Source organism: Rhea pennata, chromosome 14 (genome assembly GCF_028389875.1).
Source record: "Rhea pennata isolate bPtePen1 chromosome 14, bPtePen1.pri, whole genome shotgun sequence".
Taxonomy (NCBI): domain Eukaryota; kingdom Metazoa; phylum Chordata; class Aves; order Rheiformes; family Rheidae; genus Rhea; species Rhea pennata.
The window spans coordinates 22,106,003-22,133,411 of NC_084676.1; the positions used below are offsets into that span (position 1 = coordinate 22,106,003).

General features: G+C 39.8%; 1 protein-coding gene across 1 annotated transcript in view; it reads left to right on the plus strand.

Moving 5' to 3' along the window:
* The first annotated feature begins 6,070 nt into the window (after nucleotides 1-6,070).
* The window catches only part of STK32A (serine/threonine kinase 32A), a 42,871-nt gene continuing 21,532 nt past the window's right edge, over nucleotides 6,071-27,409 (plus strand). Inside the window, exons 1-5 of the mRNA XM_062587412.1 lie at nucleotides 6,071-6,125; nucleotides 14,402-14,457; nucleotides 15,575-15,726; nucleotides 17,011-17,184; nucleotides 27,357-27,394. Of these exons, the coding sequence (XP_062443396.1) occupies nucleotides 6,074-6,125; nucleotides 14,402-14,457; nucleotides 15,575-15,726; nucleotides 17,011-17,184; nucleotides 27,357-27,394 (472 nt within the window). The 5' untranslated portion in view covers nucleotides 6,071-6,073. The remainder of the gene's footprint in view (nucleotides 6,126-14,401; nucleotides 14,458-15,574; nucleotides 15,727-17,010; nucleotides 17,185-27,356; nucleotides 27,395-27,409) is intronic.

Sequence of the window (27,409 nt, forward strand, 5' to 3'; positions counted from 1 at the left end):
ACAAAATTCAGAATCGATTAGGCTGATAGGAACTCATCAGGGAGATGCTGTTTCTGACAAGGCAGGTTCCTCCTGATCAGCTGACTGGTGGTACTGTGCTATCCTGCAAGTCTTGGGTTCGTAATTTACCGGTTCAGGGCTCGGCTGGAGCTGGGAGCAGCCTCTCCCGGTCCTGCAACCGGCCATTACTACCTCTGCCTCCTGCCATTGAAATCTGCTTGTTTACCAGCTTCAGTGCCCATGTTGTAGGTCTCTGACCCTGAGCTGTGGGCAGGGAAGGGAATCTCAAGTCTCTCCTTTTGTTAAAGCCATAAAAAAATATAAACGTTCCCTAAGGCAAGAACCTGATATCCTGCCAAGTAAAGACAGTTTTATTTTGCTCTTTCCCTGTATCAGTCGCTGAATTGTTTTACCCAGCTGGAATAATTGCTTGCAAAATCCTGGTTATAAGAGTGGTCAGGTAGTCTCCCAAGTACAGGGAATTCAGGTCCTTCTGACAGAACTGAAATGTCTCCAGGGCCATGGCAAATATTCTTACTTCTAGATGGTGTAGTAAAGATGAGTGTCCTCTGGTTTACCTTTACAGTAAGGTAAATTACAGTAGTAATTTAGCCTCTTTCTCCAGCCCTCATGTTTATTTTTTAGTAAACTTGATTTGGTGAATTTGAATTTCTCAGATAATTCTATAGGGGCAAACTGCATTTTAGCTCATTTATTCTTCTCCAAGTAATAAATGCATAGGAGTAAACTTGGTAAACTACTCTGTACTTTCTAGCTATCCTGGAGGAAGGACAGGAGCCATAGAGTTTAAGCCCAGCCTCACATCCATGAATAAGCAGTTTTTCCTTCCATGAGGAAGAACATGGACAGCAAAATGAGAAACTTCATGATATCTGCTTTTTTAGAGGAGCCTGTCAAATGGGAATCTGTCTATCTGAACAGAGGAGACACATGCTCGCTAGGACTCAGCCCTGTAAAGAGCAGAGCAACTTTGGCTGTGCTCCAGTGAATATCTAGCTTAACTTGAAGCTGTGAGTTATGCCACTGAAGTCAGGGCAATTAGCATGGTCTGTGAGGTTGTACAGAGAATTAAGAGTTGTGCTGGTCTTGAGCCAGAGTTCTCAGCACCTTGTATGATGACCCTTTCAGGAGAGGGAAAGACTGAGGGTAATTCCTTGCTTTGATATATAATAACATTGGGGTAGATGGGAGAGAGTTAGAGATCCTGGCCCTTACTAACAGCAATAAATATCTGTGGCATCACATGAGTTAAAAACAAGCAAACAAAAACCAGACCAACCAGCAATAAAAGAAACATTTCATAAAAGCATCTCAAAACAGCAGAATGCTTTCTGTTAGGGTGAGCTGATCAGAAAAGATTGTCCTTCTCCCTGGTCACAGGAAGTGTCTTGTCATAGTAGCTAAAAAGTGCTGATCTGTAAAGTAGTCAAAAGACACAATGTTCCTTTGATGCTTCTGCAGTTGAAGAATCATTGCCAATTTGATCACCATTAATTACGGTCGCGGAGCTCTGTCACATCAGAGAGCTGGGTTTTTTTCCCTTTATCTAACAGCATTATTTATTCAGCCCCCCCTTACATCTTCCCCTCTGTGTGTGTGTGTGTGTGTGTGTGTGTGTCAGTATATTTGCGTGTTTCTCCCCTGCTCTCTTGTGTACTTCACCTCTTGTGACTGCTGCAAGCTCCTCCTGCAATCTGCAAAGGGAAATTTCCCTGCAATAGAGGCTTGGATCCCAGTCCCCTTGCCACAGAGCAGGACCCCACATTTGCATGCAATTATCTAAACTGCATAGCAGCTTGCTGCCACAACCGATATTTCATCTTATTTCCTCTCACCTGCAGCTTCAGGTTGTTTCTGTCTACTAGTATTTCAGTCTCGTTTGCTGCTTCCTTCCCCTCCTGATAAGGTAGGTGGTTTCTTTTGTTTAACTCTCTAAGATTCCTGATCGGGAACTGCATCATCCCTGTATTGATCTGCTTGCAGCATGATTTTCTTCTTTGATTTGGCTGGCGTGGCTTACTTGCAATTGACTACAGCGGGGAATACTGGGTTTTTTTGTTTTGTTTTGTAGACAATAACTTAGTTGCTTTCTGCGATAGGGTAAGCATTTTCAAGCTGGGAAGTTAAATGGCCATGCTGCCGGAGGAATAGCTCCAACAAAATCAGAAACAAAGGTGACACAGAATAATGCCTGCTTTCTGTTCCTTTCTAAACTTTATTGTAGTTACAGAAGGGCTCAGGATAATCTTCAGTTTCTCTGAGGCAGAAATGTTGAGACAAAAGTAATAATGTAGTCTCATATTGTTGTGCTCCTGATGAGTTTCAGTTGTTCAGCAGAACAGTAGTAGTACCCCTTCCCCCCAAACTGCTCAAGCAATAAGGAAGTGATAAGAGAAATCATTTCAAAATCTATCCAAGTTAGTGGCTCTCCTCTGACTTGATTAGCTGTTGTTACTGTTTGTATTAATTACACTGAGCTCTGTCCCCCATTGGAGAGCATATCCTGTTTGCAGCGTGAGTGTAAATCTCTAGAGATGACACAGAAGTGGTTGAATGTCCTCTGCTTTACTTTGTTTTTCTGTATAGCTATTGAGGATAAAATATACCTAGAAGTAGCAGAATGCATTGCAGCCAGCTCTAGAAGTGAGTGCATGGGCATATCCAAACAGCTGTATCTCATACTTGTAAAATTTATGTTGTGGCAATAGGACTGACTAATAAGACATGGGGACCACTGGTCACTGGGGCTTCTGCCACTCTGTTCATGGAACAATGAGTGATCTGAACATAAGATTAATATGGAAGTATCAGTAGTTTTAACCCTAGTAAAAGTAATGATTTTAATCATTTTGTAAATTCTCAGTATGAAACAGCAGAACATTTATCATTACTGTCCCTGGATGCATCTTACAAAAGTATAAATCATAGCAAATACTACCCAAACTGTCTCTGAAATTAGCTTCACTGCAAGGAAAGCCTTCACTCTTTTCTCGTAGCATTTATATACCAACATATTTTCAAAAACAAATTAAGAAGCTATTGACTCCTATACAAGAAAGTTTTAGTAAGCAGCTGACCTTGGCTGCCACCAGTAAGTTCACTGTGAGGTAGAAGCATCATATGGGAACTTAATTTATGGCTATTACCTCTGAAGGTGTTTTACATTGAAGAATAATTTGGGGGCAAAAGGTGTATTATGTTGAAGAGTAAGTTTGGGGGCTTGAAAAGAGGTACTCATGTATTTTTGTTTCAGACTGATGGCCCAATCTGTTCTATTCAGAGGCATCCAACAGTTTTCTGCTTGCTTTGTTTTATTATTTGAGCTTGTTTTAGTCCTCTGGGATGAGAACTCCTCCAAGATGAGAACTCGCGATTTTTAGCTATTTTAATAGTTTACATTGTGTTTTTTTGGCCTTTTGAAAAATGCACCCTTCCCTGCTCTTTGCTGAGGGTAGTGAATTCTAAGTGAATGAACCATGGAAGCAGTTTGAGTGTGTTGCAGTTTAGTTTGTTTGTAAAAGGCTTTGGAGAGAGTGTCTAGTATATATCTCTGATTTATTTGTTCTGGGTGCCTTTTGGTAGTGCTGGAAACCTCTCAACTCCAGTTGACTTGGAGAGGATAGATATTATTGCAGATTCAGCCACTACGATGCTTTGTGCAGCTGCTGCAGTTTGATCTGCAGTTTGATTCCTAGGTTGAAATACTGGGGATGAATTTTACTATAACCTAGTTCAGGAAGACACCTAGATATAGAGGTAGCTTTTTAACTTCACATAAACTTTGACACTTGCTTAGAGGAAATCTCCTGACCTAGAGCAGGAGGTTAGAGTTGCGTGCTTGGCTAAGTGATAGAAATAGAATTAAAATTACCTGGAGGAAAGCAGCTGAATGTGATGGTGCAAGGAAGGGGGCAGGGGAGCAGGAGAGAGAATGGAAGAGTGAGAAGTGGTTGGTGACTGCATCCGTTATCCTGGTCATCCAGCAAGCAGGCAGGACCTGGCTGAGCCTCAGCAGAGCAGGTCAGGTCTGTCTGCAGTTGTCAACAATCCCTAAAAGGCCATGTGAGAGAGCAGATTCACAGGTAGGAGACAAAACTACCATCAAGAGGTAGAGGCTATTTCTAGTGTCTTAGGGAGCAGATCTTTCCTGTTTCAAAAATCCATATTCTGGCAGCTGAAAAGCAAAATCCATTCAGACAAATGAAGAGCAAAACTTGGAAGAATCCCAGTCCAGACCTTCCCCGTTTCCCTGTCCTGCTCTCTGCTGTACTTTGCTTTCTGTGATGATTATTAAAAGGCTTTTGGCTCACCTCTCCAGGATGCGCATCTGATCTCACTACTCTGTGCGCTTTTTTCCAAGGATCCTTGCCAGGGGAAGAGAGAATGAACCAAACCACCTCTCTCCCCCCAAAATACATACGTCAGTATTGCACTTGAGCTCCTCCTGCGTTTCTAATTCCACTGTAAGCTCTTTATACCCTCTGACCTCTAAATCTGTTGACTTCATTACCCCTGCTTCTCTTTCCTTGTCTTCATCCTTTACCCTCTTTTCCCTTTTCTGCTTTAGGTTGAGCTCCTTCAACTCTGGATGGATGAAAACTGTTACAAAGTCTGTGTATGTAAAGAGCTGATCATTAAGATTGAATTGGCAGTCCTTACTCATGCAGCAATTCTTCCACTGGAGTTACCAGACAGTGAGGACATCAGGACTGTCTCAAGAATTCTTTTTTCTCCAACAATTTTTGTATAATCCCTCTTTTTTTTTTTCCTTTTTTTTTTGTATTTCAGTAACATGATTTTGTTGCTTTAAAGTGAAAAAGTAAAACCATTCAGTAGCTGTGTTTCCAGGGTGCAAATCTAAGAAAAAAGAATTAGCCCAAATGGCACCTTCAAATGTTCAGTGGAAATACGAAAATCCTGGAAAACAGTTCTGGATGGACAAAATCTAACAGTAGGTTGTGCTGCCTTGTTATTCTCTTTGTATTCTTTTGTGGGCTTTTTATTTTCTACAAGAACTAAATGCTGTGTATATCACACAGAAATCAGTATCAAAATAAGTGCATATCGGTGCCTTGCATGTAAACACTTAAAAAATAAAACTGCCACTCTACCCATCTAAGTATGTTTAAATCTCTCTTGAGTATGACCACACTATACAGAATCATATACTCCAGTGTAAATATACAGCTTTGTGAAGAATTGAAAAATATAAAGCCTATTTTCTTTCTGCTTCTGGACAGACCTGCTCTTCTGCCCTGTGAGAAACAAACCAACCACTGTAACCAGCATTAAGCCATAAATCAGATTCTTTTTTTTTTCCTGTATGTGGTTCATATCCAAAATTTTTGTTGATGAAACTGAATGGTAATAGCACCTTGATTTTCCTTGAAATCTTGTTATTAAATATATATATATATATATATATATATGATTTTATCCCAAGACTTTTGTAACAACTTGGGATCATAGCTTACATCAAAAGGTTGCCACTTTGAATTTCTTTTTATATAGCTTTTACACTTTCAGGTGACTTCAGTAGCCAGAAGTACCTTTTTCATTTTATCTATCGAAGTCACTGTGGCAGTTGTATTTTGGATATTGGCATTACTACGCTTTATCATCTCTAAATTCATCATAACATAATTGAAGCTACAAAATATCAAGTAGTGCGTGATCCAGGAAACATGAGCTGGATCCTTATATCGTTTGGTCTGTTACTCTATGCACTTAACTTAGTGGGCAGCAGTCCTAGTCTAGGTTACAAGATTACTATGTTACTAGATTTCACTCATAAAATTGATCATATGGTTTTTTTGATACTCAATTTTGTCTCTAGAGCAGTCAATGTCCTGTGAGAAGTTTACAGTCTGCGAAATGCTTCTGAATCCTTAATGGTAATAAATGTTTGCTTCCTCTCTTTTCCTGGAGAGTTGCACAGATTTACTGAGAGTGAGCCACATGGTAACACTGGCCTGATGCACCGAATTCAAGGATGGTAACGTTACTGTGAGAGAGACGTGAGAGAGAGAGCTTAGTTTGAGAAGAACACATAATGGGTGCTAACACCTCCAGCAAGTCACCACCCTTTGATGAAAATGAAGAGGGTAAGAGCTTTTTTAATTGTTGTCTGGGATTACAAAGTTCATGAATGCAATAGCCTGAGGGCAGCATGAGCCTGAAATTCACTGTCAGCTCCCATGCTGGGATCTCCAAATGCCCAAATGTCTTGATTAAACAAAAATGTGTTAAGCCTTGTAGCAGAACCATACCTTTGGATCTGCCTCAGAGATATGGCCAAATGTCAAGTTGTCCCTTTGCCTCCTAGCATCTGTGGTTGGGCGCTGAGAGAATAACTCTAGCAGAGAATTGTTTTTGAGAAGTGTCTGGGACACTGCCGGATAGTTTGAGGGCAAGGAAGAAATGCTACTGTTTTGGAGGCAGCAAGGTTTTGCTTTGGAGATCACAGCATGAAGAGGATTGATTTTAAGTGATGAGAAGATAGCTTGAGCAATGCATATGCTCATACCTGCTTTAGTCTTGGTTGGAGAGCCACATGGAAATAGTCAGCAACAAAAGAGTTAGAGGTTCGTAGAATCATAGACTCAATAAGGTTGGAAGGGACCTCTGGAGATCAAGCAGGGTCACCTAAGCATGTTAGACAGGGTTGTATCCAGGCAGGCCTTGAAGATCTCCAGAGAAGGAGACTCCACGACCTCTCTGGGCAACTTGTTCCAGTGCTCCGTCACTCTCAGTGAAGAAATTCCCCCTCATGTTCAGGCAGAACTTCCTGTGCTTCAGTTTCTGCCCATTGCCTCTAGTCCTTTTGCATGGGACAACTGAAAAGAGTTTGGCCCCATCCCCCTGACACCCTCCCTTCAGGTACTTGTACACATTGATAAGATCCCCCCCTCAGTCTTCTCTTCCCCAGGCTGAAGAGGCCCAGCTCTCACAGCTGTTCCTCACAGGGCAGATGCTCCAGCCCTCTGATCATCTTTGTAGCCCTATGCTGGACTCTCTCCAGTAGCTCCATGCCTCTCTCGTCCTGGGCAGCCCAGAACTGGGCACAGTACTCGAGATGAGGCCTCCCCAGGGCTGAGTAGAAGGGCAGGATCACCTCCTTCAACCTGCTGGCAACAGTCTTCGTAATGCACCCCAGGATACCATTGGCCTTCCTGGCCACAAGGGCACATTGCTGGCTCATGGTCAATCTGTCATCCACCAGCACTCCCAGGTCCTTCTCTGCAGAGCTGCTCTCCAGGTGGTCAGCCCTCAGCTTGTACTGGTGCCTAGGGTTATTTCTCCCTAGGTGCAGGACTCTGCACTTGCCCTTATTGAACCTCCTGAGGTTGAACCTGACTCTCCAGCCTGTCCAGGTCTCTTTGAATGGCAGCACAGCCCTCAGGTGTGTCAGCCACTCCTCCCAGCTTGGTATCATCGATGACTGAGAGTCAGGAGGCTCAGGATTTAGTTTTGGTTTTCCTACTGGCTCAACTGACGTCTCAGTAGCTCAGTTAATCTTAGCTGCATTCACCTGTTCTCACTTGATTCAGGCGCTACCTAAACAAAAAAACAAAACAAAAACAAAACAAAAAAATGCATCACTGTAGCTTTGTTAACATGATTAAATTTAAGAAATATAGATTTGGATAAACTGGTATTCTGAAGTGGTTTCACAGGTGGTTCTAGACATGCATAAAATGATTCAAAAAATCTCATGTTACAGTATCACCTGGTTTGTAGTTAATGGCAGAAATATATTATTATATTATATTTCTGATAGAAATTATATGTCACAAATAAGGAGCATTCACTTCTAGGCACTTGACCGGCAGTGAGCAAGTTGGAAAGAGGCAATGAGAAGTTGATGCAATAATGTGAGCAGGGTAGAGCAGCCAGACAGCCTGAGATGTAGCATGCCACCCAGAAGCAGTCAGACTGGAGATGCAAGCTCAGGGAAGGAGGCAGGATGGAGGAACTCTGGGATCCTGTTGGTAGGAGAAGGGAAATTCTGATCATTAATGACAGAAATGGCATTGATAGACTTCTGCCAGACTTCATTAAGCTGTCATTAACTGGGAAGCCTTTAAAACTGTGTCAATACAGAAGGGGAAAGGGAGGGGACATTGGCCAAAACTTGGTCTTTCTCTCTCAATTCCTCAAGGAAAAGGGTCTCAAGGAGCAACTTACTTTCATTCTAAAGAGCAGCACTGGAAAAGAATGATTATATTCAGTGTAATGCATTAAGTGCTCATGATAGCAAAGCCTTCTACCCAAAGCTGTGGCCATCCCACTATTCATTGTTGGATGTGGTTTTCAGTGTATAGCTATTGATGCATGCAGCTGCTTTTGGAAGGGAAAAGTGAGTCTGTGCAGCAGCGTGTTCCCCTCACTGTCCCCAGTCACCCTGTTGTGATTCCTGCCCTTCCCTGTGTCCTCAGTTTGTCATCCTATAGAAAAAATGTCATGCATGGCACACCCTCAGAGGCTGCATTAATTGCTGTTGCCCTACAAGCACAATCAGATCATGTGGAATCATTTCCATTATTATGCTATGCCTTGCTAGGCCCATGATGAAAGCTGAATGTGTGTGGCTATTTGACTAAAGAGGCTATTGCTCCCAAATTAATACAGTTGTTCAGAATTTTTCTTTTCTTTTGCATTGAAGTAACTGAAAAATAATTGATGCTGCAAGGCTTTTCTGGGGATTTTACTCCTGGGCATCCAAATGCTCAATATTGGCATCTTTCATAAATAACTGCCTGTGCTAACTCAAGGTTACTACTTCTTTTCACTTTCCTGATCACCATCCTTGGGATGATATGTCCTGGCTGTGAGGTTGACTGTAACAAATTGAATTTTCATTGCACTGGCTCGTTTCCCTTCTGAGTCTTTCTCTGGGTTTGACATGCTTGTACAGTGTCAGCTCCAATGACTGAAAAATAAATACATCCCTAAGCAACGCAGTGACCTGTGCAGGGTGACTGTCCTTGTGGCAGTATATCTTTTCAGACCGGTGCTTCCTTATGAAAGCTACTTCAGTGCTTGGAAAGGAATTGGTTTTAAAAGCAAAAGCTGACAGCACACAAAGACCCTATCAGTTACATGACAAAGGGCACTAGACTTCCCAAGTGTGAAATGCTGTTACGCTATGCTCTACTCTTTTTTGTAAAGTAAGTCTGTTTATAGTACTGACAATCCAAGGAAAAGGCCCAGTTCTGATCATCTTGAATGATTAGGTGTTGGTTTGTCAAACTTCAGTAGGCTCAGGGGCCACTGCTGTACCCAGGCACTAGTGTCTAGATCGTGCAGTTGTGTTTGCATGGTTTGCACTTTTTCTCTGAAAGTGATCTTTTGATATAATGTGGGAAGATAAACCCAGCTGAAATACTACCTATTAACTTTTCTACTATCTTGGCAAATTTATGACAAGACACTGTATTATCTTAGCAATCACAATTTTGTCATACTCTTGTCCTCATCTTAATTTCTTCCACTTAAGAGATGTTGGGTAGAACAGGAAACAGCACAATTGCTTTTCTGCCATATGACACAAAATATTAACTTTGGTGAGCTGTGGTCATTTGAGAATGAGTCCTACCATTTTTAGTGTACCTTGAATAGACTATTAATTTGGGACCTGTGTAAATATAAACAATGATCGCCTGAATCGTGAAAGTGCTCAGGTGCCAGAACGGCCCGTGATAAGTGAAGAGACCTGCCTCTTACCAGCCTGAATTCCATCTCTGACTGTAAAGGTTTGCAGTTCAAGTAGCACTCTGTTCAGATACGCAGAAGTGTTACTAGGTCCCACTGCACAAGGAGTCAGAACAAGCAGTTAAAAGATTCTGGTGTTGACTGCATGAAAAATTAGCCTTGTAAAGTAATTAGGCCCAGTAATTTTCCTATAAATTTTGTTTATCTGCATATTAGATTCAGCCATCTTTTGTTTTGAGAGTTGTTTGATTTCAGTGAGACTATTCCGGAAATAAAACGTCATTTAATGAAAGAGAATTTGGTGATGCATGCAGCACCCACTCCCATTACAAATAAGTGGCCCTCCTAATACTAAGGCTCATGCCCTTTCAGTGAATGGGTTAACGAAGACAGTATCTTGCCAACACTTTCTGTCTCATTTCTCATCTCATGTCCTAGTTCATTTTTGTTTGTCTTTCACCTTCCCTGTGATAATAATCAATTTTACAGACTGTTAAGGTGAAAATAGGGAAGCATTTAATGGAAAAGTTTGATTGTGAAGTAACAACCACAGAAAAAGGAACATAATACTTTCTGTCTTCATGGATGACTATGCAGTGTTTCTGTCCCATTGACAAAGAACCCCAGCTATAAATTAGTTAGCAGAGGCTATCTTGTCTAGGAAACTTGCTTGCCATCTGCTGTGGCCAGATCATGGGAAAAGAGAAGGGGCCAGATTTCTACAAAATGTGTGCTTCCTTGAAATATGTTTGACTACCTATTGCTGTAGCCTCTCTGACTGTGAAAGCAGGTAGAATAACTAAATGGACACATGAATATGTTGATATATTACTGCTTATGTGAGATTCTAAGCACATAGATTTTAGATCATAAATCTGTTGGTAGAATCATTTTTCATCAAGTGCCCTTTTTCTGTATTGTCCCTTTTCTAAATCAACCAGCACCGGAGAATGATCTGTAGTGCAGAGTTTGAAGGCTGCTTTTGACAATTCTTCATGAGTTTGCTTTCTTCTGAAACACAGCTGTTTTGTCTCTGTCATTTAAAGAGCTCACCCAAGCCTGAGAACTGTGAGTGTAATGCTAACTGGGAAAAAGTGTTCATATCTCTGATAAGTGTCACTTTATTGGCACTGAGGATCATGACCTCTAACAAAGAGAGGGCACGTAATTAGAGAGCTTTGAAACACACAGCCTGTCAAAAGTGGGTAGCATTGATGCTTTGTGGGTGCTTGTGAACTAAACACCTGTTGTGCACATCCCTGTGGGGTTTGCAGAGCATCCATCAAGTGGGGTACCAGTGAAGCATAAATGCTGAATGTGCTGTATCAGCTGGTATAACTGAGATCTGAATCTATCTCTGTACTTAAACTCCTTTTCTGCACATTATGCAGCATACTTTCTCAGTCAGTTAGCAAGAGATAATACAATGTATTTATTCCTAGATCTGCTGTACGATAATCCAGAGTATCAGTGTGACAAGCCACGATTACACTTGCCATTGATTCAAGCCTGAAGACAATGTATTTTTGTCAGTACATTAGACTACTTTTAACTGGGCCTACAAAACCATTGTTTTGGAAAGAGTATTTTATAAATGTGATTAGGGTCTAAAGAAATGTCTGTGCCAATAACTCCTAATCAGTAGCAGAATTTTTTCAGTGATATTCTGCTTGAATTTTAATTCACAAAGATACTTTGGTGTTCCCCATATGACATTTGCATTCTATTCAAATGATGTCATATACAATATGAATTTGTTTCCTGTATTCAGGAAACATTTATAAATAAGAGATGTGCTCTGAGTCTAACTAGTATTTTACAAGTGCACTGAAAATTGGGTCTGCTTGTCACAGAACAGTATTGTAGTGTTCAGTGATTTAATTCTGCTGTATTATCTCTAAATTTGCTTAAAAATAATAAATATTTGAAGAATATTCAGGGAGTTAAATAGTGCAACAAAATGCAGGATTGCTAAGAGGCTGCCTAGAGGGTGAAAAGATCTGGATGTATAGTGTCATATTTTTTCTAAATAGCCTTGGGGAAATTACTTCATTTTCCTGTGCCCCCATTTTCCAACTGAAGAATGGGAAGAAGCAGATCCCCCCTTTTTTTCCCTCAGATTTTCTGTTTAACTCTTTGCCATGTGGACCAACTTCTCCTGTACGGAGGTCGGGCACATAGCACAGGATAGAAGGGCTAACACCTCGTTCAGGGTCCTGGACTTTCCTTGGTACACACAAATAATAATAACACCTTTTGCATAATTTTCCAAAATGATATCTCTAGAATTTGACTATTTTCTGTGGCAACAGGATTCTCTTTTCAGACAGATTTCTCAAGGGGCTTCGTTTGCCTTCGGCTGAAGTAGAATGACAGCATTATTTTTCTCTCAGCATTTCCTCTGAGAAGGCATAGTTGTAGGTAAAAAGCTAGTAGGATGAAAAGAAAATGTAATAATTAGGCATAAGGTTCAATATTGCAAGGAAATCTCTACTCTTAATATAGTCAGGCTGAAGCCATGTTAAAAGTTGGATTTTGTTTGCGCTGTTTCTGAGCAGAAGGGTATGGAAGGCATCTCTGAAGATAACAGCCAGAGACTCTCCCCAGTTTGTCAGATTTTTTGGAATATAAAGCAGAAATTGAGAGAGTAGATGAGGACAATGACTGGGCGAGGTGGACACAGTTCATTCTGTAGTCCTCTGCATGTGTTTCTAATATTTAAGCCAATGGTTTGCTCTAGCTATATCATCAGTGGTTTTGTCTTTGAATTGTTCCAGAACCAAAAAAAGCATTAGATACCTTTATTCCTTTGCCTGGATCTGTGCTGAATTCCGTGCATTCACTTCTGGATCTGTACTGAATTCCTCAGGGGTTGGAGGTTACAAAGGACAGGTATTTCTGAGAGCCATCCCTATCTATGTGACCTGTAAAACTGCTGAGAACAGAAGGCCAGTTGCCTTCGAATAGAATTGTTAAAATCCATGGCATCCCAGATGCTACGCCATTCACAGACTCAGCAGAGAATGGAAGGATGCTACGGGGCATGGAAGGGAGAAAATGAAACCAACTTTCATGTAGTTTTTGCCCTCACCGTAGAGGGCAACACTGCTTAAAAAGGGCTCCTTGCCATCACTTGTGCTCAGCATTGACTGCTGACTGAATGCCACACAGAGGCTGACTTTTGTCAGCCTCTAGCTGTTGCTCGAGAGAGAGAGTTGAAACCGTCATGAAGCAGCTGTCATCTCTACAAGCCTGCATACTGACCAGTGGAAGGGCATTGATATCCAGGAGTGTCAAACTGACATCCCTCCCTTGTGCAGAACTCACTTCAAGAATAAAATATGCTGTTCCCCTGACTATTGGTGTAACAGGAAAAAGCTGGCATGAGTAACTAATAAGGTATTTCACTTTCTGTCGCTTTTAATCTATCATGGATGTTCTTGCTGCACTGTATTGCTCTGCTTGGGAGGAGCTTTCAGCAAAGCAGGTCAGATATGTGGGTGCCTTCCATCCACTTAGTAATGATTGGAAACAAGAAGATGCACAAGGCAAATTAGGTCTGTGGTTTCAAACTCATCATGTCAGTGGTGCCTGTGAGTTCCAGGGGTCACACTAATTGAAGCTGATGAGTTATTAGAAATCTATCAGAAGCTGATGCTTTGAATCAGCTTCTTAATGGGTTTTAAGTGCCCTTAGCCAGCAGTGGCTGGTCTAAGGAGCATATTCCCGATTACAATCTTTTCTTAGCTAATGCTTATTCAGGAGAGTGCTGCTTCACCAGCATCTTGGAGAAGCATTAACAGAATTCCAAGCATTCAATTTAGTAATTACTGCCATAGTGCCTTATCCTGAAAGATGCTCTTTGCTTTCCAGGCAATTGGTGACAGGATTTGAACCCAGTACAGTTAATCTAGCTTTTTGCTGTATGGTGATACGACTTTCTGTTTCTCTGAATCTGTCTATTGCCCAAATTGGAACATAGGCTAGCAGATGGGCTGATCACAAACACTTGATGTGTAGTGTCATTCCAGTTAGCACTTATGGAACATTCTGCCGTGCTGTGCAGATGTTTACCTCCTAGGTCCATCTCCAAGCCAGAGACCAAAAGGTGAAATGAAGTGAATGTTTATGTTCCTTCCTTTGTGTTACAATACACAGTCTGTAAAGCTGCACACTTTTGTTTCCCTTCTGAGCAAGAGAGATTCTGGATTTTTAGTAGCAGCAAAGTTTCCATTCAAAGTTGCTGTGTTTATATTATACAGTTGTTGAACAATCGTCTAGAATACCACAAGGATGCAGTGACCCAGCCACTCATTTCAGTCCTGACATAGTATAAATGTTTGATGGACTGAACTTCTCAATGGGAACAGGATGAGGCTTTCATGCTTAATGGGCAGGACAGTGTGAAAACATTCACTTGATGGTTCCTGGCCTAATCTGCCATTAAAAAAGGATGCCCCAGTGAACTTGTCCTTACAGATGAGCTGGAAAGAAAGTGTGTTAAACACCAAGTTTTAAACAGCCCTTAAACTTCCAAGAACAAGAAAAATTGCTAGTGTCCTTCATTTTTTCCATCCCTCATCTAAGGGGGAAAAAGTAGAAATAAAGTAACATTGTCAAATTGTTGCCAGCCATTTAATGTATGAATATTTACTCTTTCTTGCAGTCACCTTTGACAATTTTGAAATTTTGCGAGCCATTGGGAAGGGCAGCTTTGGAAAAGTAAGTATTTTGTATACTAGTCAGCACTGGGACAGCTACAAATATAGCTGTCTGAGAAACAGGTAAATTAGAGAGGCTTACATGAGAGTAGAGACATAAAACACTGCATTGTAAATGAGATTTGACCTGAATTTAAACTCTTCGTAATCAAGAAAGAATCTTAGCCTGATTCCTCAACCATTCCATAGCCACAAATTATATTATAGGATATTAAAGTAAGATACTGATGAACTGATCAGCTGAATTTCATCCTGTTTCTGGATAAGCATTTTCTAAGGCAGATTCCTCAGCAAAGGGGCATTGAACATCATGATGTGTCTTTGAGAAAGAGCTACAATCAGCATGAAAGGTTTAGCAAATTTTTAATGGGAACGTAATTTAACAATTACAGTGTTTGTAATTAAGCATCAGATTACAGTCACATGTTGGTTTTATTTTTATTTTGTTACGGACTCCCATGCTTGCCTATGTAGGTAGAATTTTAGAAAGTCATTTGCCCCATGGTAAAAAGACACACTGATGCCAGAAACAGAGGGTATGTTTTGCATAAGAAGTTAATCAAAAATATTACAACAAAGATACTTATTTGGGGGTGAAATAAAGAAGATTTACTGAAACTGAAGATTTATCCCAAATCAACTGTTGCAGAAACAAATCTGAAAAATGTCTAAATGTTTTCTTTTGTACTCCTATAACCTTTGAGTTTTTCTTTGAAGAAACATTTCCTTCTAGATTTGTTGAAATATATCTTTTAAAGGGGCTAAAAGTCAAAACCCAGTATCTCTCAAACAAAGCCCAGGGTTCATTGTGAGCTGAATGAAATGTTGGGTTGCTCTGAAATGTTAAGATACTGTATTCACTGCCAGTACTAGGAAGTGCAGCCAACAAGTAGAAAAAATGCACTTCTTTCCTCATAAATTCCTTTATTTAAAGAAAAGGGAAATTTAGATGCTGCTTCCCACTTTCTGTGTTTCCATGCTGAAAGCTACTCTTCAAAACAGTAACTGATTTGGGAGGGGTGGACAGTTTGAAGGAAAATGGTCAAGATTACTTATTGCATAAGTAATTGCATTGCTGACCAGTCATCTCTGATTGACCACTTGATTTGCTCATCTAGGTCTGTATTGTACAAAAGAATGACACCAAGAAAATGTATGCCATGAAATACATGAATAAACAAAAGTGTTTGGAACGTAATGAAGTAAGAAATGTTTTCAAGGAACTTCAGATTATGCAGGGCCTGGAACATCCATTCTTAGTTAATTTATGGTAAGATATTTCTCCTTTATTTACTGGCTAAATCAATGTTGTTACTTAGGGACATCTTTGAGACCAGACTTACCCACTTTTCTACTGAAGCAAGTTTCAGGAGCAGGTGGTGCATTGCCCTCCTCAGCACAAAGGGCTTCATGCAGCCAGCTCCCTGGGAACATTGGGCTCTCCATTGGCAGGTGTCCATGGGCTGTTCCTGAGGTGCAGTTTGAATGGAGAGAGGCCATCATGAGAAGCATATCACTCTGAAGAATGCTCTTGCATGCACTACAGGCCGTGCCTGAGTTTTTTCTTGACTTTACTTGGAGATGTGCCTTCTTGGCAATTCTGCTGACCTGAGCTTTGGTTTCAGAGGAATCTTGTTAAATTAACAAGAAGTTTACCACTCACAAGAGGATTTGTGTTCCCCTTGTGTTTTTTTCCTAGGCAGGTATTACTCATTACCCATAATGCAGTTTTATTTAATGCTGTTCCTTTGCAAAAAAACAATAACTTCCAGGATCACGCAGTAATAGCACTGTTTTGATAGCAAAGCAGTGCTCTTTTAAAAGGGTTTCTTTCTGGCTGCACTGTGGACTGGAGAAAACTGTGGACACCCTTGTTTCCAGAGTGAGGTTGAGGTCTTGAACTGTTAAACATGCACTAGCACAACCTTCAAAATGGAGAAAGCGCACTTGAATTTTCAAAGCTTCTGTGACTGAATATCTCTCAAACCAACTTTGTATTGGCAGCAAGTGATGAGAAATCTAAAATGGTGGGGGAAGGAGGGAAAGGAGAACGGATCATCTACGAAGTACCCATGAGGTGTACCTAAAGTCAGCATTGTGTTGAGTGTGCTGCAGCTGACAGGAACAGAGGACAGATGTGATGTTAACATGAAATCAATGATATTGGCTGATGCAAGCTGCCGTAGAGTGATGTATTTTGAGATTTTTGGTTTTGGCTTTGTTTTTAAGTGGCTGATAGTAAGAGGTTCTACAGAGTCTGGAGAAAATCATTGGGTTCCTATTCTTCTAGTGGGCCTATTGGCAATTTTTCATGCAAGCTGTACTGAATTGTTGTAGAACACAAGCTAAGCTGTTGTCAGATCAGGTACTTTGAAAATATTGTCAGTAAGAGATTAGATGTAGGTGGGAAACTGAGCATGCAATGATCAGGAAATTATTTTTTACCAAATGAAAAAGTTTCAAGAAATTATAGGCATTTCCAGAGGTACTTTCTGTCCCTTTTTAATCTGTTTTTTAATATTATCCTCCTTGAACCATGTTTATGCCATTTTAGGTACTCATTCCAAGATGAAGAAGATATGTTTATGGTTGTGGATCTGCTGCTTGGAGGGGACCTGCGTTATCACCTCCAACAAAATGTGCGATTCCAAGAAGGCACTGTGAAACTCTTCATCTGTGAGCTAGTGTTGGCTCTCGACTATCTCCAGAGCAGACATATCATCCACAGGTCAGTCAGGGACTTCATAGGAGGACTGGTGTTCATAGGCTGCAGTAGGGACTGACTAGGAATTGACACAGTGCACATAATTGAAACTATAGATGTATTCAACAGGACTCACTTGGCAATTGAATGCTTATGTCAGCGTTACTTAATTTTCTGGCAGAAAAAAATTTTTGATGCATGGGATAAGGTGACATTCAAGTCTGTCCCATGCCTCAACCCCATAAAGAGTCACTACTTTCCAGTTCCTCAGTCTTTGTGGTGGATGGTATGTCAAGCATTCAGAACCCAGATAGGTTTGGTTGTATTTTGATTCTAAAATTGATCCAAACAGATCTCAGTACCATTGGTAAGTAAATAGGACCTATTCAGACAGTGATATGATACCTAGTATTTGTGTGGTCCTTTCAACTGAAAATCCCAAACTCTTTTGCAGAGTGGGAAAGTGAATGTCCGACTGGTTTTCCTTAGTTTTATTCCAGGCAAGAGACTAGTGATTTGTGTTTACTGATTCATGTTCTAACCACAATAGTATGTTGATAGCCTACATATGACAGGTAGTCTTGGAAAGTATTTTGACCTGTTCAGGCCTTTCTTTTTTTTTTTTTTTTTTTTTTTGGTTTAGATAAACGGGAGTGTAGGAAGCCATTTTCAGACAGTATTGCTGCAGAGATGGAACTGAAGACAGTACAGTAAATCATTTACCTCACTCTACCTTTGTCAGGTGGTTTCTGGAGTACTTCATCTCATTTGACACCAAACTGTTAAGATCAATGAGGAGCAATGAGAGATCATTAATGAAGCTGAGTGAAAGAGGCTCATGTTCTGTGATTAAGGACAGCTCTTTCCTAGAAGAGATTTACCTAGTTTTTAACTGATTTACCTTGTGTCTCTTTGATATGAAAGGACAAGCAGAAGCTTAAGAGCTACACAAAATCTTCTACATACATTTGTTTTTATCTAAAATGATACTCTTCTCAGAGAAAAATGTTTCTTATACTTGTACAACAGGGAGCATGTTCTTTGCTGATCTTGCAAAAAACTATCTCTACTAGTTTTAATTGGCTGTGGTTCATTAATGCCCAATTCAGTCACTGGAGGATAGGCCTCAGGTTGTCACACTTCTAGGTTTTGCCCATTTGCTTCCCTCTCTGTATCAAACTGAAAGGCAGAAAATGGGACTAAACACCTCCTTTTTTCTGTACGTGGTTAAATACCTCTCCAGAAGTGGTGAAAGTTTCTTTCTGGTCACTGAGATTCTTTGTGGTTAATGAAAAAATATTTGAGCTTATCCAGCACATTCAAAGACCTAAAGCTACCTCACATCTCTGGTGTTTCCTTTGACATAAAAGGGGTCTTCTATATTGTAGAAGAGAATGGCTGTCAAAGCTTTTGTACTCTGCTGCAGCATTTGATGCAGAGGAACAGGAAGGAAACGGAAAGAAAGGGGAAATAGATGATCCTGATAGGAAATCCAGAATGTCCTCCTCTGAGTCATGTCTTCTGCTTTGTTCTGGCATCACAGATGAATGGGAATGTACAAAATTTAGAGGAAATGATTAACTGTTAAAAAAAAAAAAGAATAACAAAATTAATTGTAATCAGCCTTCTGGGATTGTTATTGCTTGATGTCCTACTGATTGCAACCATCTCTCAGAAGAAGAATTTCAAGAAAACTAATTATTAATGACAGAGTATTTATTTTTCCTCTAAAAACTTAATTTTCAACTGAATTACTAATGCAACCTTAAAAGCTAGTTCATGCAGTGCAGAGCAGCAAGATCATCCTCCTTCCCAATGCCATTCTGGTTGATTTATAACTTAACTTCATCAAAAAGACATCTGATGCTACCTCCAAATGAAGAAATGTTGTATCCTTAAAAAAATCAGGAAGTAAAATGAAATTTAATTAGACAAGCTATGAAAATATAGTAAAGCTAATACCAAGGCGAAATCAGAAGCCATACTACTCTATATAAAACCATCTTTATCTAAGTGAGAGTGATCCAGTGTGCTGCATTTACTGTGGGCTGTATTAACAGTCTGAATAAATGGGAAAAACTCAGTTTAAGTTGATTCACTTCAACAAAGAATTGTGCTTGGCGTTTCAGTCCTCCTTGTATTCCTTAATTTCCGGCAAGTCTGAATACTCACAGAAATCTTTGCAAACTGATACACAAATTGCATGCTATGTTCAAGTCACTTCAGGACTTGGTCTCCAGGTCAACGTTGCCAAGGACCAAAGCTATTTTACAGTGCATTATGGTTTTAGGTAGCAGTTTAGGTGTTAAAGAAAAATCATACAAAATTCTCTGTGTTTACTGAAGCAAAATAACAACCAGATAACAAATAAAATAAAGGTTTTCCCTTGTTTGAGAGGCAGGAGTTGGCTCCATATGGACAGCCGTGTTCTTATTTCCTGATGCATTAGGGAACACAAATATCAGCTGTCCAACATTTTTGACTTAATATCTGCTAATAACAGATGTTAGGGTGTAAACAAGAAGGGAAAATCAGAAGTGTTAAAAAAGGAGGGCAGAAGATTATCTTATTTATAAATATCATTTGAAAAAAACATTATTGTGAGGTATAAAAATAAATCATAATACAAAATTGAAAATTAAAATTATTCTAATCATTAGTAAAGGAAGCAACATTCTATTCAGGGGCTGATGAAAATTAACGCTTACTCATGTTCAAGCAGCATTTGTCTGCTTTTTCTAAAATGTGAAAGCAAAAAGGCTGACTCTTAGTATTTCCATAACAGTGTTCCTTCCTCTGTTGCAGAGAACCCCAAAGTACCAAGGAGGTTTTGCTTTGATTTGATTTGAGACAGAATTTCTTGTGGATAGCTCCCACTTTCTCAGAAGTCTTATTTTTCATGCTTCTTGTTTTGTTTTCATACATTCATAGATTTCTGCTCTGTGATGCATCTGATCTTGGCAACTAGGCCAGTTCAACTACCTCATTCAGACTTGCTTAACCACAGGCACTGCTGTAATCTGGGAAACAAAGCTGGCATGTGGTAATGAGGGTATTGGGTTAGCATTCTCTGCCCTGCACCTGCTCACAAGCACCAAATAATGAATGAGCATGAATTAAACATTGTGAAATAGAGACTAAGCTGTCTTTGTCCTGGACAGTAAGAGGTAAATCTTTATACTGGTGACTTGGCCTTGACAAACTGAGCAGGACACAAGCATCTATGATAAAAGGAGCACAAGGAAGAAATCCTTCTCTGTTATTGATAGATTACTGTTAGCAGTAAAATTCATGGGAGTAAGGTGCTAGAAGCACCTTGATGCTTGTTGTAGCCTTTAAAAAAAAATATGAAGCAAAATGAAATTTAATTAGACTTGATGCTGTAACAAAAAATCAGTATGAGAGGTAGACTGTTTCACATAAACATCAAAGATGTGATGCCTAAGAAGGAGCACTGGCTAGCTAGGAGGCTATCATCTGTGTTCTGAACTGCATTTCTGCAGTCATGTGGACATAGCATCACTGAACAATGTGCTGGCATCCTGCTATGGGGGTACTGTAAGGGGGGATAAAAAGAGAGCTGAGGGGAAAAATCTCTGGGATTTCCCAGAGGGCTCTTTGTAAATATAGATGGGATTATGCGGGAAGATTTTTAAAATTGCCTTACTTTCAATCCTGAGAACTCAATTCAGTCATTTGTCATGCTGTGGTGTAGGGAACCACAAAGTCAGTCTGCTCTTTTACAGGGTTCACAGCAGTGGCTTCTGGCTGATCTTGCCCTTTCTTGTGTGGTTAGTTCACATCAATAGTTGATGCCTGGACCACACACTTTATTTAGGCCATAGGAACACAGGAAATAGCTGAACCAAAGGAACCTTGTTTTTATCAGTCTGGGTCTTCTGGAGGCCATGGCTTGTCAGGAGAGAATTAAGTGCTTCATGCCAGGGATGTGCTGTTAATGAGGACATGGTAGCCCATTGTGAGTCACAGACTTGCTCCTTTCTAAGAGCCCCCCACCAAAAATGAGATTCTCTGGCATAAGAAACAGAAAAACTAAAAACGGATCTTTCTCTTTCCCCCCTTCGCCTGCCATTTCTGAAAGAGCCTGCAGAGAGCAACCAGGACTGTTTTACAAGTGGATCATGGTGCTAGTCCATGAGAACAGGCAAGAAAGTGCAAGTGAGTACCAGGCCTGCTTCCTTGTGGGCTGGACTGCAGTTGCTGTGTGACTGCGTGCAGTGTCCCACAAGGATGACTGCATTGAGCAGGCAGGGGCTGGCACCCAGCTCTGCCTCTGTTGCATGCCTGCTGGTTGGGAACACTGCTTGGGACAACCAGAAAAGCAGGGTCTTCCTCCTCTAGCTGCTGGTTTTCATCTACAATGGAAGGAAATGGGAAAGTCACTAGCACTACAAAGGGCAGGGTCCTTCCCAGTATCCGTGGCTGACATACTGGCCAAGAAAACTGACAGCTGGAAGGTCAAGAGCCAGCATAACTTGTCAAAAGGGACAGGAATCAGAACTTTCTGACTCTTCCCACACACTGCTGCTGAACAGTGCGAAGATCTAATCTCTGATATAGGAGCTGCAATGGAGTGAAGCATTTGAGCAAAAGAGGCCATAACCAGTGTTGTGGAAACGTGCTAAGCTAACAGCCAATAGGCGCTGACTGAATTGACTTGTTTGGGATCCCCTACATGCACAGCTGTGAATTGTCATACTGGGCCTGTGCCTGATCACAGATTACTACAGGGACAGATCAACTCCACAGTCAGTAAAGACTCTCTGTAACTTCAGACATGCTCTGTTTAGATCAAAAGGTTTGTTGTAAGGTGGAAAGGGAGAGAGGGTGTGGACATGAAGCCATTTGGGGGGCCCAGTTATAATCTTCCATGTAGTAGAACATGGGATACTCTTCTGCAAAACCAAGAGTAGAGCACATTTGCATGCTTTCCTGCATCAGCCAGCACAGAGGAATCTTTGAATATATCCAGTGCTAGCAGGTGTTCTCTGCTGCAGGGGTCTAAAGTCAAGGGCAGTATGTAGCCTTAAAATGGAAAACCTCTTCCATTAACATTTCTTTTCTGTCTACCTTGTACAGTCAGTCAGCTGAACTGGCAAGCTGCATCTAGCTCTCAGACTTTAGAGCAGGAAGTGAATATACAAGTGATTCCTGTCTTTCAAGAAAAGTTCTCAAGAAGCTAAACTTTAGGCTGCAACATGTATTTCAAGCAGTAGCTGTGTATGTTTCAAAGGAGTCTAGTAGAACAAAACATAAATGGCAATCTGTAAAATTTGCAAGTCGTTTAATTAACACTGTAACCCAAGGGGACAGCATTAGATTGATAAAGTGACTTAGCTGAGAAGTACATCTGTAATAGCAAACATCATGAGACATGCGAACATCGTCTGAACAAAGCTGTGCAGAGACAATGAGAGCTTGAATTATTTCCTACCTACGTATAGAAAAATGGAAAATATTTTCTAGTTTACTCAGACTAGGCAATGTTATCTTCAGTGTATTAAAAAAGTGTATATAACTCAATAAATAAAATGATCCCTCTTCATTGTCTGCATACAGAGACTGATCTCAATAGTGCTACTCTAGTTCCATAGGCTGCATAGCAGAGTGAAAGATATAAGAGAAAGACCTAGTAGAAATAAATCACCAGGGCCTTTTTTAAAAGGGTTGAAAACTGGAAGAAAACTGAAAGCCTGTCCTTACGGTTCATTTCAAAGCTTTGAGAGTATTCTTATATCAAGGAGTTAAAATCATGCATTTTCCCCTATTTTTGGAGATTTTTTAAAATGTTTTTGCTTAAATTGGTCTTTTATCAAAAGTATCAAAAGTAGCATCACCATTTTTCATTACCAAATACAGTACTTCTGACCATCCAGACAATTACAATCCAACCTGTGGTATAGTTTTGTTGTGTTCTGCTTACCGAAAAACGCAGAGAGTTACCTAAAGTTGCCCGTTCTGGCTTGATGAAGACATCATTCCATAAGCATTATTTGTGTGCTGGGGGATTGCACAAGAAAGGTAATGGTATTTATAACGCACTGAGAGTACTTTGGTTAAGAAGATGCTGGAGAACTTCAAGGTATTACATGATGATAAGATACATTGTCATGTCTTGATGTCAGATGACTAGGTGAATTCAAACTTTTATTTTAGTGGCTGCATTTTTAAAGGTAAAATCCTAAACCTGCTCATTTGTTCACTTTGAAGCCCTGGGCCTCGTGGAAAGCATCAGAGAGGTAAAGAGTTATCATATGTGTGCTTAGTGGTTTTGACAGTTTCCTGATAGAGCATTAAATTGCAAGGTGTCTGGCTCAGTCTGATAGCAGGTGGAAGGTGAGTGATATAATTAGCTCATTAAAAGCAGGTAATGTCTTGTAAATTCATTCAAGTGCATACAGCAGGCATATCATGTGTACATTTTCTCCATTCAGTGGAAAGCATTTCTTTATGATATTGCTATAGGAATATTTTTTGTATTTAGGAGCAAAAATTGCAGGGAACAAGAATGTTAAAGTGGTTCACAGAAGAGTTCACTTCTGATAGACATTTACAGTTCCTTCTAATGGGAGCAAATTAAAGAAAAATTGCATGTTTCCACAGTCCCTCTACTTCTAAGTGATGGAAAAGACCAAATTTTTTGCACACTAAAAAGTGGGTTTCTCCAAAATGTGTATATAGACAGATAGGTGGCCTTGGTTAAAATTAGAAAGATAGGTGGACTTGGTTAAAATTATGCTTTCAATTAGTTCCCTTACAGTGATGTAGTTAATTTTGTAAGTTATTGTTAGAGTCTTATTATTTTTACATTATGCAGTTTTTTTTCACTTCAGTATTCTTCTTGTTAAAAGCTTCAATGTACCTCATATTTTTTGCTGTTTCCCCAAGTGTGAGATACTTAGTAATGTGCTCAAGATTGTTAACTGATATACAGTAAATGTGCAGATTTAAGGACTTACCCTACTATGTTAAATTTTAAATAATCTAGAGGAAAAAGGGAGTTAAAGAGCCATTGAGATTATATTCATCTCTCTAAAGAAAATAAAAGCATTAATAAATAAAATTCTAAACAAAGATAATGTATTAGAACACCTGTTCTACCGTGTGCAAAGAATACATGTTAAAAGCTGAACACAGAAATTTGGCAAATATGTAAATGAGTTTAAGTCTAATTTTTTTATTCCTAAAACACAGAACTCCTTTTTTTAATTAGAAAACATCAAAACCAGCAGGGAAAAGAATATGACACAGGTCACCCAAGGTCTTCTGAGAAATGAACCTTGTTAGTGTGCCCATGCAGTTTCCTGTGATACCTCTGATAGATTTCCATATGCTATAACTTGCCCCTCCAGTTGGCACCAGGCTTCTACATCAATGTCATTGAAGAACTTGGCTCCAGACAGCAACTTCCATCTTGGATAGTTTCTTAAAGATAAGGGAATGAAGTGGATTAATGAGAAAGCGGGGCCAAACTTGACCATTTTCTCTGGATTCTTGCCTGTCTTTCAAATGGCTAGGCAGAACACATTTCTCAAGATCTTTCTGTGATTTTGGGGGTGTTTGTAGCAGTGAGAAGGCCACCGATAGATAACTGTCTTGGCCCCTTCTTTATGTTGTAACTTTAAGTGGATACTGCCTTCCTCCTCTCCTGCACTTTTCTAGTGCTGTAAGGTTACTAGACAATGCTAAATAGTACGGGGATTTTGCATATCATCAATAAATAAAATGATCCCTCTTCATTGTTTGCATATATGTTTTATATTTTAGTACAATATAGTACATTATGGTTATTTTACTCTTTGGGGATTTTTGTTGGGGGGTTGTTTTTTGACAGAGTACCATTATTTCATATTTAATGGAAATAAAAATACCATCGTCATTTATGGAATTGATAATATTACCAGCCACAATACCATCCTGAAGCTTGTTTAAGTCCTTTTGTGCAGGGTATAAATATTTGACCCCATCTGTATTTCTTGCATAATAATCTTCAGACACATCTTACCGAAGAATAACATCAAATAAGGTGCAATTATTCTTTGTGGCTAAGAATATCTTATGTCTAGCTGTTAATTCCCTCTAGGCTATTCCACCAGGTAAAAGCTTCCCCAGACCCATAGGGAAAATCATAATTCAGCTAGAAAGTTCAGACTGAGACCATAACAAAGGGGTTTTTTGATCAGAGAACTAAGTAGGGAAAGGCAGCTCAGTCCATGCAGAAACCTGGAAAGCTATGTAGACTGTTTATGCCTCTCAGATACAGGAATATTTCTCTATTCTCTTTCTGATCTGTGAAAGGGTAGTTAGTGTCTGTTAACTTTTTTATTGTATTATGGTAAGCGTCAGTAGTACTGCAATCTTAATGGCAAAGTATATTATTCTAATTATAAGTAAAATTCATCTGCACATGTAGAGCTAATGTTTTGGCAGGGGAGGATTTATGTAATGCAGGCACCTTGTGTGAGGCTTCTAAATAGGTGTGCAATTTACCTCTGGAAAGGGATAACCTTTTCTTCAGAACGTAAAACAATCATACTGGTTCAGACCAGCGCATTCATCTAGCACAGCCTTCTGTCTCTAGCAGCAGTCACAAGTAGATGCCTATGCAAAAGTAAAAATGGGCAAGTATTTTTAATACTTTTTCTTTTTTAAGTCATTGTGGTGTCTCTTAGATTTGGCACTAAGCACTATATTCAGATTTATCAAGTTTATTAGAAGTTCACTTATAAAGATAGCACAGTGAATGAGAATACTAATGCATTTTTAATCAATCTTCCTCCCCTGTATCGCACTTCTTTCAAAACTATGTAATAATTTCCAGTTTTTATTATTTTATCACTTCAGAGTTTTAAACAAATGCCTATGTTCCTAAATACTGCTATACTACTTGTAACACATGTAATCAAGCTTCTTTAAGGCATCCTTTGCCTAACAAGGAGTAACTGAGTGTCTCATGGAGCTATTTTTCCTCAGAGTCTATCTATATATTCCTACCATCATGTGACCATCTGATATATTGTCTTGTTTTGAGTCAACGTCTCTGAATGGAGCCTCTCTAAGCATAAAGCCTGGTATGATCCGGACTGCTCTCTGGACCTTGGAAGGCCACATTTTGGGAATTACAGAAAATGTGGTTCAGAGTTCTTGAGTCAATGACTAGCTAAAATATTACTACTCTCAAACGATAAATTATATGGGAAAGTGTGCAGAGCTGGCAAGTGCTTCTGGGCAATGCTTCACAAGAAAATAGGCAAATTTGTGTTCTTTTGTTTTATATGAAAATGAGCAAAAAGAGTTGAATTTCAAGTGTAAAACTATATACACCGTTTGCTCTGAATAGGTTCCTTTTGCTTGGAAAAAGAAGAGGCACTTTTTTGTCAAATGTCACTGTTCTGTAACATATGGTTGTTTTCATAATGAAGTATAAAAAATGTAAGTTAATAGCTGGCTAAGAAGATTTTGCAGCAAGTATCAGTAAATCAAGGTCCATGAGCCTCCAAAACATCTAATGAAATAGGTGAGGATTTTTCCTTGAAAAATTTTTCTTTTGATATAAAATTAATTGCAGTTGCAAATGTGAAAAGCCCTCTATGAAAATGAAACAGAAATTCCAGCAGTTTTATTGCAGCTCAGTGGGGGTTTGGGTTTGCTTATCCAAAAGATAAAAAAGGTCAGCTTTAAACCTGCCTGGACACAATCCTGTGCAATGTGCTTTAGGTCACCCTGCTTGAACAGGGGGGTTGGACTAGAAGATCTCCAGAGATCCCTTCCAACCTCAACCATTCTGTGATTTTTCCTGGGAAATAGGGAATAAGTCTCAATGCACTATTGAAATAGACTGAGAAGAAAAGGGGGAAAGAAGATAAAAAGAAGCTTTAACATTGTAGGTCAACTAGCTAGATGCTGATAAACCAAACCAGTCTCTTCACAGTCGTATCTCTGTACTTCCATTTTTCCTTTTGTTTGGTGAGACAATCTCTTATGCCTAAATAAAACCTTGCAGAAATTATTAGGGCAGAAGAACTCCAAAAAAGAAGTCGTCTTCTAAGGCATAATGTCTCTAGAAGCATATCCCTTTAGAGCTTAGTCTTTCATTAGGTTTCTGCAGCCAGCCATGTTTCACATCACTGTTCTAGGCTAATGGCTGTTTCCCATTCTCTGCATTTTTTTCTTAGGGATATCAAGCCTGACAACATTTTACTGGATGAACATGGTAAGTACCAGTTAA